This window comes from Macadamia integrifolia, chromosome 14, assembly GCF_013358625.1.
Source record: "Macadamia integrifolia cultivar HAES 741 chromosome 14, SCU_Mint_v3, whole genome shotgun sequence".
NCBI lineage: Eukaryota > Viridiplantae > Streptophyta > Magnoliopsida > Proteales > Proteaceae > Macadamia > Macadamia integrifolia.
The window spans coordinates 11890731-11905443 of NC_056570.1; the positions used below are offsets into that span (position 1 = coordinate 11890731).

Below are 14713 nucleotides of genomic sequence, written 5' to 3' on the forward strand. Positions count from 1 at the left end.
ATTCCATATATGCTGACTATGTACCATGGTTTAAAAAAATTGGAATAAAAGTCGAATCAGTTAATTAGATCAAAATTGATCATTGATCAAGATCAATCCTGATTCCGGCCAAGGTTTTTGAGACCAATTCCGGATCAAATGGGAAGCGATTCGACCTCAATTCGGAGATTAAGCATTTTTTATTTGGAAGGGGCGAAAAATAATGACCAGTTTCGGACCGATTAAAACGGGAATCGGCACTGACCGACTCGGATGCCGAGTCTGAATTTTAAAACCCTGCATACGACGGGGAAGGTAGAGTTGCGAGTCTTGCGACCGTGTTAGTGAAGTTGTTGACTGACGAAGCGAAACACAGCGACCAAGTTCAGGCGCGAGCTCCGAGACCAGTTATCTTATCCCCTTTCATCAGCGATGGTGAGAATCATCTTTAACATTGTGAAGTTACAGACATGAATCTAGGCCCTATAGTCGTTAAGGTCGTTATGTTCTTCATCTTCTGATTGTTTTTGTTTTTTGTTTTGATTTGGAAAAAGGCTCAAGAAGCAAAACCCATCACAAGTCCTGTACCAGAAGCGTTGTATCCGACATTGGCCCTTTTCATGCTTGCGATCGGCTTAGTAGTCACCGCTTCATTCTTCATGTGAGCCATCCAATTCAACTCACGCTTCATTAATCTCTGAAATATAATGTGATAGAACCTAGATCTATGAGTCGAATTCAATTTTCTTTATTTAATTTTGTTGCATATTTTTTACTTTGTTTGAATGCGAGCGAAGTTGTTAATGATTTTGTATTCTTTGGAATCTGCTTTTGTTTGATCTGAATTATCGACAATTCTGGGAATTATCAGGTTATAATCGGTTGTTGACATTTTTCATTCTAGAAAAAAAAATTATCTTTTCACGTTGGCGATTTATGTATGATTTTGACTGCCAAGTGAAATCCTGGATGATCCTTAAAACAATGCTTAGCAGGGCCTTGACTATCTTTGAATCTAGTTTTTTTATTATCGATCTGTTATACTTTTGAGTTGGTCATTTCAATCCAAAATTGCTGCTTTTCCTCTGTTACTGGCAATTAGCTTGCCTACCTTTGTCTCTTATAGCATTCCAAAGAAGAAGAGTTGTTGTTTCTCTTCATTATAATGCAGTACTAGCCTGTGAATTTATGAGATGTCCATCATCGAATATATGTGATACATTATTATAATTCATTATTCATGTGATTGAAAGTGAGTTATATATGCATCAAGTAATTTCATCGCCAACTAAGAATTAACTGCTTCAGCTCTAAATTTTAAAGATAGGAGGTACCCATAAAACATTTGTTGTCGGCAGAGTCATATTTAAGTGGAAACATTATTGCACTTGTTTACACACAAGTGCCCTAGCATGTGGGTGTGAGTACATATATCTGAAACAGATGGGCTTTGTTGAAGAAAGATTATAGTGGCTTGATTTGCTAAATTTGTTGCTCCTTTCACCCTTAAGTTGCACTTCAAGCATGCATCATAGTTGGTGGTTTCATATTTGGTTATGGGAACATCAGAACATGCCCAATGCTTTGCAGCCTCGCGCCCATTCTTCAGTTTCATATCGTTAATTCCATGCCCATGTGAATCATTCATCATATTGGCACAGAAGCCATCATAATGGTTGCTGTGGTTTTCTCCATGAAAAAATTAAAATTGATGTGAAAAAACTTGGTCTATTGCGCATTTGCACTGATCTAGAAGTGTGCCTTCCTTTACTCAAAATCACCAATAGTGGAATGGTTCACTATCCTGTACAAGAAGGTCTCCCATGACTTAATTTGAAAGAATCTACTGCTAACTTGTTTGAAGAAACAGCAATAGCTGCCTGTTGTAGCTTTCCTGGCAGCAGAATTTGGTCCATAGATATGCTGCACCCTCTCCCATTCATGTGTAAGTTTCAGCCCTAGCGAGATTTGATACATCCTAAGTGAAGCATTCAGAAATGTTGAAAAGTAATGTTTGGATAACAGTTATCCAGCTAGGAATACAGGGGCGGAAGTTCATACAAGGTGGGTTATTAAACTGAGACAGCCCATATAATTTGATATATGGCAAATCCGGATGTACCCTATATATTAAGCAGTTCAGATTCATCTATCAACCCTTCCTATGCCTCAAGTCAGACAATACATACACCGAATCTAGCAACACAGCATCCTTGTAACCTCCTTCTCTTTGGAAGTGGTGGGGGAGGAACCTAATATCTAAGTAAGAATATAAGTACACTATTTATTATGAGTAACACCTATGAATAATAAATATATCATTTATTTTCAGTATGACGTTACTGGAAGTACTTTCTTCTTTCATTTTTTGAATAGTACTTGATGACGTAGAAAGAACCATCATTTTTTTTAAGGGAATGATGCTGTAGACCTCTTGTCATGGCCATTCACATGCATGCGTAATCAAGTGGAATGGTATACAGATACCCTCAATTCTTTCCTGCTTCTTTTGAATTTTCATGGAGTTGATTTGAATAACTCATTCCTTTGGGATATGCAGCGGAACAAAATAATGTGTTTGGGCTACAAGTCCAGGTTTGGATGGCAAAAGTGAACTGTGTTTTCTTTTGGCCAGAAAACTAAGTTTAGGCTGCTAAAACATGGATTTAGATATTGATTTTCTAGTCCTCTTATTTGTTTTTTGTTTTACATAAATCATACTCGTCATTTTTGTTGAAAAACTGTTTTTACTATGGAACCCGTTAACAAGTCTTCCTTCGTATCTTGGAATTTCTGTTTATCCTCCAAAAATTGCACACAGTTGATGTTTCTCTCGCACAAATTCTTCCATCTGTCATTCTCATGTACCCTCTCATCGGCCCTGGTTCTGGTTTGATTATGTAATATTTGGCCATTGCATCTAAAAGAGGTATTCTTATGCATATATAAAAGATATGGTGCTAATTTATTTAGTTGACAGTATATTTTAAAATTTAATTTCTATGTTCCTTGACAAACAGAACCTTGATGTGTTATATTGTCTTTGAACATCTGCCTCTCTTTCGTATCTTCAGTAAAACTTGTTTCTAGAAGAAATATAATTATGAAGCTTCGTATTTTTATAATTGCTATGCTTTAATACCATTTCATTTTCTCATATAACTTTTTTTACGTTAGGACAGATAATGTGGTGATGAAAATCAATGAGAGAGAGATTCCACAAAGTAATTATTTTAGGTATCTGGGCTCAATCATAAATAAAGAAGGTGATATAGAGGACGATGCTTTACAGAGGATTAAAACAGGATGGATGACATGGAGATGTGCGTCTGGAGTGTTGTGTGATTGGCCTATTCCTTTAAAAGTCGAGGGAAATTCCATGAGACAATCATACAACCGGCTATGATATATGGTGGGCAATCAAGAAACATCATGTGGATGAACTTAGTATAATGGAGATAAGGATGTTGATATGGACGTGTGGCAAAACTAGGAAGGATAAAGTAAGGAATTATCATACTAAAGTTGATTTTGGAGTAGCTCCGATACATGATAAGCTGCAAGAAAGTCGTTTGAGATGGCATGACCATATTCAACAGAGGCCTTTGGATGCTCCATGATAGAGATGTGATTTGATTCAGATTGAAGGAACTAAAAGAGCCAGGTGCAGACCTAAAATGACCTTAGGAGAAGTGGTGAGGAAAGACATGCATAGCTTAGGCTTTGTATCAAGTATGACCTCGAATAGAGCTGATTGGAGGGCAAAGATCCATGTAGCTGACCCCATTTAGTTGGGAATTTGGGATAAGGCTGAGTTGTTGTTGCTTGAGTTTTGAACTAATAGTCTTCGAGACTGGCAAACTTTTGCATATCTAGGAGTTTCCTTTAAATTGAGTTATCATTCAATCATGTGCTGAGGATTAACTCCATGTTGACATTGAAGGTGTTAAGATTGGAAGTATAATAGAAATAAGGGGAAATTACCTAGATCCACTAGATAAGAAAATAAATTACAAGATAAGTAGGTTTCAAATTTATTTTACATTGATTAGTTTCAACTTTGAAAATATTTACTTAATCCCCATAATTTGTTATTGCTCGGTTAAAAAAAAAAGAAGAAAAGTTCCTAAAATACCCCAACCTCAATTCTTTTATTTTTATTCAATTCATTTTTAATCGCATGTGGGACCTACTTCTTGTTGGTGTACGATGTCTTGTATTTCGTCATAGTTTAATTCAGGGAGTACTGGTGCAGCGCCTCAATAGGCAGGACTGTGGTCCTGCTAAAGGTTTCTTTCTCTGTAATGCAAGCAATATTGAGAGGTGTGAGGACGAGCGTTGTAATCTTATTCTCCATTGATAGTGAAGCAGGATCTCATCTCACCGAGGACGTATGTAATCTTGCCAAATCTCGTAAATCTGTGTGCATTGTTTGTTCTGTTTTTCATTATCTTCTGCATCGTTTTAGGGTTGCATTTCTACACTTCCCCCTCGGCTCCTCCCCTCTCCTCTTCCGCCTCTTCTCCTTCCTTCTCCACAAAGGCCACACCCTCCCTCCTGCAACCCCTTGCTCTATAACTCCACCCCAACCTACAACCCCAAGGCCCTCCAAGAATTAAGGTTGTTCCACGTAATGGTTTGAAAATTTGATATTATAAGTAGGTCGAGGTTTGAGTGTCTGTAAGAGGACAGTATCTATCTCTCAAACATCTCCCTTTGATCGATCTTTTTTTCTCCTTTATCTGTGAGAGAGAGAGAGATGGGTACCCTGCATCGGAATTCAGTAGCAGCCCAAGCAAGAGAGGATACCAAGCATGGATTGTTTGGTATCCAGGGATCATCCCAGAAGTGAGTTGTTGACCCATTTCCAATCCTCTTGATAGTCATTTTTTTGAGGGTAGGGAGGATACTTACAATGCTTCCCCAGATGATTGATCCTTTCTTTTTCAAAGTTGCAGGATGAAAGATGGATCTGTTGGAAAAATATTTATTTGAAATAATCTGAGTCCATAGGGCTTTATTTTCACTGAGTAGTCTCCATCCCAGCTTGATTAGTAAGGCTTTATTCTGAATTTCAGAATTCCTTAGACCAAGCCCTCCTTGCGATTTAGGCTTGCAAATCCTTTGCCAGCCAGTGAGGTGTGTTCCTCTTCCTTGAATATTCCCATTCCAAAACTGCAAATAAATTGAATCAAGCTTTTTACATACTGTTTTTGGGAATGAGAAACATGACATGAGGTAAGATGGGATTGCTGCAAGAGTGGATTGTAGTAAAACCGTTCTACCTGCAAAAGAAAGAAGATTAGCTTTCCATAAGCTTGTTAGATGCCCTTTTGATAATGTGGTTAAATCTTGTCGATCTAGCTCTTGGGGAAAAAGATTTGTTGCTAAATAAACAGAAGATTTGTGCATTTCGTTTATTTTAAGAATGTTACATATGCTGTTTTTCCAAGAACTAGAACATTAGGGCTGAAGAAGATTCCACTTTTTTTCAAAATTAACCGAAAGACCTGATAAATCAGAGAAAAGTTCAATGATGCATTTAATGGTGGAGACATCCTCCGGGGTAGCTCGGCAGAAAATAAATGTGTCATCGGCATAGAAAAGATGTGAGACTTCAGGAGCATGCCTAGCCACCCTGATTCCCTTAAACATATTAAGGTCCCTGTACGTAAAAAGAAGTCTAGATAACCCTTCCATAGCCACAATGAAAAGGAAAGGGATGAGAGGGCAACGTTGTCGAATGCCCCTGGTGGGTTCAAAATGGTTATAAGCAGATCCTCTAAGTTTAATGGAGAAAGAAGAGGAGCTAATTAGATAGTTAATTAGGTCTCCCCATTTATCCCCAAATCCTAGAAATCAAAGATGCCCCTTAAGACACCCCATTCCAATTTGTCATAGGCCTTTGCCATATCAAGTTTGATGGTGATAGAGATAAGTCACTTAGGATTATTTTATTGCAAATAAGCCTTGGGTTGTGTTATATATGTGTTGGGCCTTTGATCCATGAGTTTTCTTTGAAATGGGTCACTTTAATGGGCCTAAAATATGGGTAGAAAAAAAGAAAACGGGATTTAATTCATTAGTTTAATTAATTGTTATTTAATTCAATAAAGGCCCATTAGGCCATTAGTCGGTTGTAAATTCCTATATGGACTATTAGTTAGTTAGTCCTATTCCATGTTGGAGTCATAAAGTCAAGTCCTAGTCCTATTTTGAATTCCTAGTTGTAGTAGGAGTGTCTAGTCCTCTTTGGAAACTAGCTCCTAGTCTTAATTTGATTGTAAACTTCCCCTCTATAAATAGAGAGGCATATGTACCATTATTTCACAGATTTGAATGAAAAGAAAATTTGCAACTAAATGCTTAGAGTAGCTGAGATAGCTGTGGGTGAGAAGCCCAGGCTGAGATAGCCACCTCCTCCCCTGCTTTCCCTTGTTTCTTCTTTGTTTAATCTTTCTATTTTCATTCTTAATTGTTGCTGTTTATGTTTACTGCTGCTGTGAGTATTAAAGAAGTTCAGATCTATCCAAGCATTAAAAACCATAATCGATCAGCCAAAGAGTTCTTGTTTTTGAAGCCAATCGTGCTCCCCAAGTCTGAGATCTGATCTGCAGATCCTTTTGGTGACTGGTTCTACACTTTTAGAAGATCAATCGATCATCTCTTGAAGACCATCTAAAGTCGACCAGCTACTATTCTTAAGAATCTTGAAGTTCTCTCTCCTAGGTCAGAAAATCAAGAAAGCTTGTAACTTCACAACTAGCTGCCAGAATCTTCTCAACTTTGGGGGTTTTTGTACCCTCCCTAGTGACTATCTACGCCCAAGAGTGCAGCTCAATCGGACTCCTACAGGCCTAGTCGCACCTTTCTCTCTCCAGCTCTATAGCAAGTCTTTCTCTTTCCTATTGGGTTAGGTTTTGGGCTGGTTTTGCTCCTGTATGGGTATTGTATCCTTGGAGGTTTATTTGATGGTCTTATTTCTTTGTTTCCTGATCATGTTGGTATTGTTTGCGGTTATAAACTGCTGGGGTAGTTTCTTATAATCTACTCTTACATTAGATGGCCACATAGCCCATTCGCCCTTTAATGTTTTTGAGGTAATAAAAAATCTCATGGGCAATGATGATATTGTCAGAGATTTGTCTACCAGGGACAAAAGCTGATTGGCAGGGGGAGATGAACTTGTGAAGAAGACCTTTTAGTCTATTTGCCAGGATTTTCACAATAATTTTGTAGGACACATTGCATAGACTTATAGATCTAAAATCCTCCACGAAGGAAGCAGAATCTTTTTTGGGGATTAGACACACATGGGTGTGATTAGTTCCAGGTGGAAGGAACAACTCACAGAAGAATGTGTTCACCATGTTATAGACATCATTAGAGATTAAATCCCAAAATTTGTGATAAAAAATAGCCTGGAAACCATCAGGCCCCGGAGCTTTATAAGCTTCAATGGAGAAGACAGATTTCTTGATCTCCTCAAAAGAAGGACTGATATGCAATGATTCTCGTTCATGAGGAAGGATGGTGGGGGGAAACAAGCATTCAATGAAAGATGGATCCAAAGGGTTGGAGGTAGTAAAAAGAGAGGACAAGAAAGAGGCAAACTCATTGGCCATAAGGCTTGGGTCATCAATGACCGTTCCATCTCTGGTTTTGATTGAATCAATATTTCTCTTTTTCATGTTGAATTTAGCCATAGCATGAAAGAATTTGGTGTTTCGGTCTCCCTGGGAAACATAGATTTGCCTGGATTTCTGGAACCAGAAAATTTCCTCAGCTTCCAGGATCCAACGAAGTTTCTCAGAAATAGCAGAGACAGCAATATCCCTAGTCATCAGTAGTCTTCTGCTAAACAATGTGATTCAAAAAGGCCTGACTTGAGAGTGTTAATATTCCCAAAACAGAACTTATTCCAATTGGAAAGCATTCTGCTCAAACAGGCCAGCTTTTTAGTGAACAGATCATGGTCAATGGATTTCCAGCTCTCCCAGCAAAAAGCAAAGAAATCTGGATGGGCAGTCCAGGCATATTGAAAATGGAAAATCTTTTTGGTACTGGGACGGGGTGTTTGATTGTGTAGGAGGATAGGGTTGTGCTCAGATCCAAGAGGGGAGATTTTGGTGAGGCAAGCATTGGGGAACATGGATAGCCATGCAGGGGAGGCAAAGGTCTTGTCAAGGCTTTCCTTGATGAGCTTGGGTGGTGTTTGTTTATTGGTCCAGGTGAAATGGTTGTTAGGTAGTTTTATCTCAGTGAGGTTGAGGGAGATGATTAGGTTTTCAAGTTGATTTCATTTATATAATATTGTAGGATCATGGATGTACTGTGGATACCATTTGACGATTTTGATAGTAGCTTCGGTGCTGCTGAGTCTACCGTATGTGTTCTCATCGTTGGGACAGATAGGAGGAGTGGTGTGTCTGTGTGTGGGAGCGGCGGTGACGTTTAACGCATCCCAATTCTTGGAGGGCCTTGGGGTTGCAAGTTCGGGTGGTTGGGGTATTTTAGGAAGTTTACTTTTATTTTTTTCTTGAACCGCATGAGCAATAACAAATTCTGGGGATTGAGTAAATATTTTCAAAGTTGAAACTAGTCAATGTAAAATAAGTTTGAAACCTACTTATCTTGTAATTTATTATCGTATCTAGTGGATCTAGGTAATTACCCCTAGAAATAATTCCTGTTCCATACTGATGTTTGGAACCTTTGGTTTGCAAATGTACAAATCCTTGAGCGGTTGAATCCGGTTTTCCCCTGATCCCTAACTTGTAAATTTCGACAGTTGATTCTTTCAAAATATTGTGAACTTTTTGTTAATCTTCCGAGTGGTTGAAATTTGAAAGTCTATGGATATTAGAAGGATGTGATACCATTGTTGGAGGAAATATGTATTGGAGGTCATTGAAAGGAGTCTCTTTCTCTCTCTCTCTCCCCCCCCCCACCTTTTATACATTACCTCTTTTATTGTTATGATTTATACGATAAATGTGATTCTGCAGCTATGCAGCCACTGCATCCAAACAATATCGCAGTTTAGCAAAGGAGCTTGCAACTGGTGCGGCGGCATCTGTTTTCTTGGTATTTTCACAATCTATTGCTTCTGTTTTGCCACACTAGTAAATATTCTTTTCCTTTGCAATGACAAAATCTAGACCATTTCTTACGACAATTTGATTTTTTTTTTTTTTGGCAGGGCTTTGGATCATTATTTCTGCTACTTACTTGCGGAGTTTACGTTTGACTTCTATAGATGGTTGACAGGGGTTTGCAAAAAAAAAAATATATTTCAGAAGAATTTTATTTCAAAATGGTACTTTGATGTTATTTCTAGAAATTATGCTTAGTTGTTAATGTGAGACCAACCCTAAGGTGGCATTTAATCAAAGGCCACCCAATTTTGTTCAGTGGCATCCAGTGTGGCCAAATCAACCAAATAAAGTTAGAACCTAGCACTACATTAAAGCTTACAAATTTGCTGGTCTGCAAGCCTCTCCTAGGAAAGAAATTTCTAAGGTGGGAATATTGTAGCTGGAAGGGGGTGGGGAAAGGGAGAGAGAGCAGCAATGTTGCAGTGGGAGAGGCGAAGACTGAAAAGGGTTTTTTTTTTTTTTTTTTTTTTTTTTTTTGTTTTGGGGGTGGGGAAGCAAAGATTCTGGAGACTGGAGCCCTTATTTTTGTTTTTAGTTTAAGCTGTTTCACTGCCGATTAAAAAACATGGCCGATGCGGACTGACTCCAGCTAGAATCAGTTGAGACAGATATAGGTCCCTGGATCGAAATCCCGCTCTTTAAAACCCTGGCTTCAACTCACTGGCGGGTCATCTACCAACCACCATACAAATACCTCTTCGGAGGTGATTTCTGCCCAACTTACTCTTTTTATGTGTGTGTGAGAAACAAAAAATATCATTAAGATAAGATAATAGAAGTGTTTAACCAGTTTTCCAGACCTTGTACGCATCCCTATTGAAGCAAATAACTTAAACCAAAAGTACGAGTTTTCTGCCCAACTTGGTTTGTTCACTAAGGCTCTGTACTGTAACGATTTTGTTTTTTTAACATGATTTTGGGTCTAGCACACTTTTTTGCATTTCTATTTTTTTTTAGTGATTCTGCATCTTAAATGTTGTATGGTAATCGCCAAAAAAAATGATTTTATAATCTGAAAGAAACAGAAACATGTATGGTTCGTACTTAACAGAATCGTTTCTGTTATAAACCAATATTTACATAAAGTGCCATCTTCACCATGGGTGTCAAAGTTGTGATTTTTAAATAAAATCTAAGGATAGTCAATGGTTTTTTAATAAATTCTAAGTTATGAAAACCATGATTACCCAAATAACTTAAGTCGAATGAGACAAATAAGAATATCTCCATATCAACAACATGGTGTTCACTTCAAATATGAAATATTTGGCCGTGTTTCCTTGCCATATGAAATATGAAATGTTTCAACAAAAATATGATCTATCATAATAACATAAAAGTATGAACAAGAATAAATGCAAGTATTGACATAATTCTTAAAGTATCTAATTATGAACTTAAGGGCATAAATTAGGTCTTCCAATTTAATTCTTAACTGCAAAACATGTCCCACTACTTCAAAGTTTAAATCCAATCATCAAAATGTAATCATGTAATTTGAGCCATTCCAGCTTTAACAGCTAACTCATTTGCAATCTTTTTCCGAAGATCATCCATCTGTCTTCTTCTTTCTGCTAAGCTTATACTAATGTGAGCCGGTGGTACATAATCTTGAATTTCTTCAGGCTCCTCATTCCACCAATTTTCACCAAACTCCTTAAAATTCTTGTCCGCAATTTCTTCCTCCCGAATGAAGTTGTGAAGTGCACAACAAGCAATGACGATGCATGTTTGGGTGTTCAATGGAAAACATGGCATTTTGCTCAGAATTGGGAAGCGCTTCTTCAAAGAACCAAAACTGCGCTCTATAACATTCCTAACAGAAGAGTGTCTATTATTAAATAGCTCTACTGCTGTCCTTGGACGTCTATTCCTATAATCATTTAGATGGTATCTTTGTCCTTTGAACGGCGTCAAGAATCCAGTAGTAGATGGATAACCAGAATCAACCACATATTATTTACCTAGCACGTAAAGTGAAAAGTAATGAATCAACACAATATGTAAAATAGAGGATAATCAACTATTGATGTTAAGATTTAGAACGTACCAGGTGGAGGATGAGGAAATTCAAATTTAGGGTTATTCAATGCCTCATTGAATACTCGACAATCATTTGCCGAACCCTCCCAACCAGCGTACACAAAAGTGAATTTCATGTCAAGGTCACATGCACACATAACATTCCAGGTCGTATCTCCTTTCCTTCCTCTGTACGGTATTTGTTTGGATAAAGGTACAGAAGCACTAACATGAGTGCCATCAATCGCGCCAATGCAGTCCTAGTACCAATACATGGATATTCATCAAATCAAACCACGTATAACCACAAAACAACATAATCATTGTTTTAATCATAAACAACATACCTTGAAGAAAGGATAGAGCTTTGGTTTTTCAAGAATCTGTTTAGGGCAACGACTGAAGTTTGGAGGTTTGATATTCTCTTGTCCCAGTAGTATGAAAGCACGTAACACTTTCTTAAAGTGTTCACCTATAGTGTTAAGAGAACGCTGAAAGTGTTCTGCTATGTCTCTATACCTATCATTGTGACCAACGATAGATATAAACATTGCCAACTGCTCATCCACTCTTAAATATCGACTATCTTCCAACCAACCACGTTGTCGCATTAACGCTTCAAGGTTGAGGAAGACATGGCGTTCCATTTTATACTGTTCATAGCATCTGTCTACATGTCCGTTTAGAACCTCACTCACTCGCTCTGGTCCTGTCAATTTACTATCTCGTATGGGCTCTCTAGTGTATAATGAATCATGTGCTTTCATCAACAACATTATACACATCATGATTTCTGCATCAGTGTCATCCCTTTCCATTTGTTCAATGTGTTCCCTAGATGCGATCATTCTTTGATCCATTCCTATAATATAAAATTAGAAATATGCAAACACATCAAACCATAATTTTGAACAAATATCCAAGACACCTTAAAAAAAATGAAGGAAAACATAGCAAACCATCAAAGTTAAAAGTAGTGTCAAGGTACAATGATCAAATATTCAGGACATCAAATACTACAGTTATAAACAAAAGTCAAGACACAGTCATCCATAACATCTTAAAAAGTGAAGGAAAACATAGCAAACCATCAAAGTTAAAAGTAGGGTCAAGGCACAATCCAAGTAGAGTTTCAATCTATCTAATTGAAAGAACTTTTCAAGAAGCAAACTACTGAAGGGTACGAAGGAGTATTGACTTCCGATGAGGAGGGCAGGAAATTAATGCTTCTCTCCATTACGGGTCAGCCATTAACTTCCGAAGTGCTTTCTCGTATAGTGCTTCATCTAACTCATATCCTGACTCAAGCACCTCCATGGCCCTAGTAATTCCATACATCTGTTCCGCATTTTGGGTTGAAGCAGTGGACATGCTCGCATCTCGTTCTACCCTTGATTTACTAATATCTTGAATTGCCTTGAATGCCATTGACCAATCATTAGACTTGCTCCTCCTCCTTTTCGCATTTGGAGTCCTATCATGCCTATGCTTAGTAACTGGCCTTTTTTCCACTGCTTCAGTTTGAGTGTCACCTAATGGAGTAACTTCATCAGCGGATCTTGACTCATCACAAGACTCAATCATATTCCTAGCATCATTGGCCCCCAAAGTTTCCAACATGGTTGTTTGAGTCCCACTTCCTTCGCCGTCTGCATATGTATCACCAAATACCATACATAGTTCTGGCCATTGTGGTAGTCCGTGCTTCTTAAATCGTGCCCAAGTAGGGTTATCCTAATAAATAAAAAATACGCATAATCAAATACTTGAATTGATATATCCTGTAATTTCAAAATACTCAAATTAAATACAAATTGAGTATACCTTAATATGCGATTCCCAGATGGATTCATCATCAACAATACAAGTTCTTGAAGCAGTATCCCAACCAAAACCAGTTGTCTCCAATAACTTCTTAAACTGACTATAATCCTGCCTCAGTTTGTTCACTTTATTCTTCAACTGTACAATGGCATAGTTGACCCCAGTTTTTTCTTTGAAGTTATTGGCAATGTTGTTCCAACCAGCTTTATTAAAAGTCGAAGTAGTCCTATGTCCTTTCTTAACTTCCTCTACCATCAGAACAATAAGGGTGTCTACATTTGCTTGGCTCCATTTTGCAGTCTCATTAACTGCTTGTTTTGAAGTTGACATTTTCTCACTATTTTACCAAAAAAAAAAAAAGAACATGAATTTAAAATCCAAATTGAAAACACTGATTTTCACCAAGGCACCCTAACCCTTAATCTATGATAGGTTCTAGAAGGTATAAGGATACAATGAAGCCCCATGAGAACAATTGAAGGTGTCAACCCTCTATCTTTCATTGGTGTCAGAAGGGATTCACAGACTGCATCCAAAATTACATAAACAAAGGTGCAAAATACAAAAAATATTCATTGTCAAGGGATAAAGAGTTACAGACAATGCAATGGATTTACACTACAATAAGGAGAGAGGTTTCTCTTGTGTCTTATTTGACTCTTTTATTCTTCTCCTAAATATGAAATATGAAACGGCAACTATTCATCAGATAAAATAGCAATAAACCAGACATGGATGTGAGCTCGAAAAGGTGATCATCCACATCGTCAATGTAGGATGCAGAGATGAGCTCATGCTTAATAAGATTGGAGTGTTCACTTCCCAAAATAAACAAAATCTATGGTGCCACATAAAAAAACCCTTTTACCATAACCTACTTACTCCACATCATAAAATTACTTGGGATGCAGAGATGGCTTCATGCATAAACTCTAATCTTTGGTAAATATTTGAACATGTGGTACCTTATTTGGATTCAGCAACTTGTTAAACTGAATATTGTCAACCTGAACTCTTTTGTGTATATACTGGAATACATATGACCCTTTGGGAATCAAAGCATGAGAAGGGAACCCTCAACTAGGAAACAGCAACAATAATATAGAACAGTTAATAATAGAGAGGTAAATAGGAAAAACCAGAGGAGTCCAACTATTATGAATGAAAAATGATCCGACATTAGACATCAAAAGTTAAAGAGAAATCAAAACTCGCATAACACTTTAAAAAGAAAAAACAATAAAATGAGAGAGTAATCGTTGTAGATTACTGAGAAGCAATGCGAACTCAGAAGTCAGAATAAACTTTGTTCAAATCATCCCCCAGTAAGACTGCAACCCCTACCCACTACTAGTACGAGTATCCAACTATCCAAATTCAAATCTTCATTTCTTCTTCCCCCAAGTCCAAACAAACGTGCAGTATACTTAACCAACCAAAATTTCCAAATCACTCCCACTCTCTGTTCCAAAAATTCAAATACTTCCTTCCTCCTACAAAAAGAGAAACAATAAGAAGGAGAATCTGACACTCCCACTACTAGTACTTTGATCTTTGGAGAGAATTTTCAGAATCAAATACTTCCTTACAGGACTTGTGCAATGGAAATCTATCTCGAGACCGGAGAGGACAGGGGACTTGCTCAGAAAATCATGGCGACTGCTTTCTTTGACTGAGAATGCCCGGAGAACTCGACGAACAACAAAAAGATAATTATCTTTTTTTTTTTT

General features: G+C 37.6%; 3 protein-coding genes across 3 annotated transcripts; 1 reads left to right on the forward strand and 2 right to left on the reverse strand.

The window, feature by feature from the left end:
• The first annotated feature begins 267 nt into the window (after nt 1-267).
• Nucleotides 268-9392, forward strand: LOC122061253 (transmembrane protein 258-like). The gene is made up of 4 exons (XM_042624467.1): nt 268-414; nt 534-640; nt 8988-9066; nt 9182-9392. The coding sequence occupies exons 1-4, from the start codon at nt 412-414 to the stop codon at nt 9227-9229; spliced, it is 237 nt and encodes a 78-aa protein (XP_042480401.1). The 5' UTR covers nt 268-411; the 3' UTR covers nt 9230-9392.
• Nucleotides 9393-11163: 1771 nt separating this feature from the next.
• Nucleotides 11164-11734, reverse strand: LOC122060565. Its single transcript, XM_042623698.1, has 2 exons — nt 11507-11734; nt 11164-11419 (listed from the first exon to the last, which is right to left on the reverse strand). Exons 1-2 carry the CDS (start codon nt 11708-11710, stop codon nt 11177-11179), a joined length of 447 nt encoding a protein of 148 aa, XP_042479632.1. The 5' UTR covers nt 11711-11734; the 3' UTR covers nt 11164-11176.
• A 565-nt stretch (nt 11735-12299) lies between these two features.
• On the reverse strand, nt 12300-14041 carry LOC122062162. The gene is made up of 2 exons (XM_042625863.1): nt 12984-14041; nt 12300-12893 (listed from the first exon to the last, which is right to left on the reverse strand). The coding sequence occupies exons 1-2, from the start codon at nt 13311-13313 to the stop codon at nt 12396-12398; spliced, it is 828 nt and encodes a 275-aa protein (XP_042481797.1). The 5' UTR covers nt 13314-14041; the 3' UTR covers nt 12300-12395.
• Nucleotides 14042-14713: the final 672 nt, after the last annotated feature.

Coding starts and splice junctions, on each gene's coding strand:
- LOC122061253 (XM_042624467.1), top strand. Junction 641..8,987: donor GTCACCGCTTCATTCTTCAT/GTGAGCCATCCA, acceptor GTGATTCTGCAG/CTATGCAGCCACTGCATCCA. Junction 9,067..9,181: donor CGGCGGCATCTGTTTTCTTG/GTATTTTCACAA, acceptor TTTTTTTGGCAG/GGCTTTGGATCATTATTTCT.
- LOC122060565 (XM_042623698.1), bottom strand. CDS start 11,710: ATGTTTATATCTATCGTTGGTCACAATGATAGGTATAGAGACATAGCA. Junction 11,420..11,506: donor AGCTCTATCCTTTCTTCAAG/GTATGTTGTTTA, acceptor TATTGGTACTAG/GACTGCATTGGCGCGATTGA.
- LOC122062162 (XM_042625863.1), bottom strand. CDS start 13,313: ATGTCAACTTCAAAACAAGCAGTTAATGAGACTGCAAAATGGAGCCAA. Junction 12,894..12,983: donor TCTGGGAATCGCATATTAAG/GTATACTCAATT, acceptor TTTATTTATTAG/GATAACCCTACTTGGGCACG.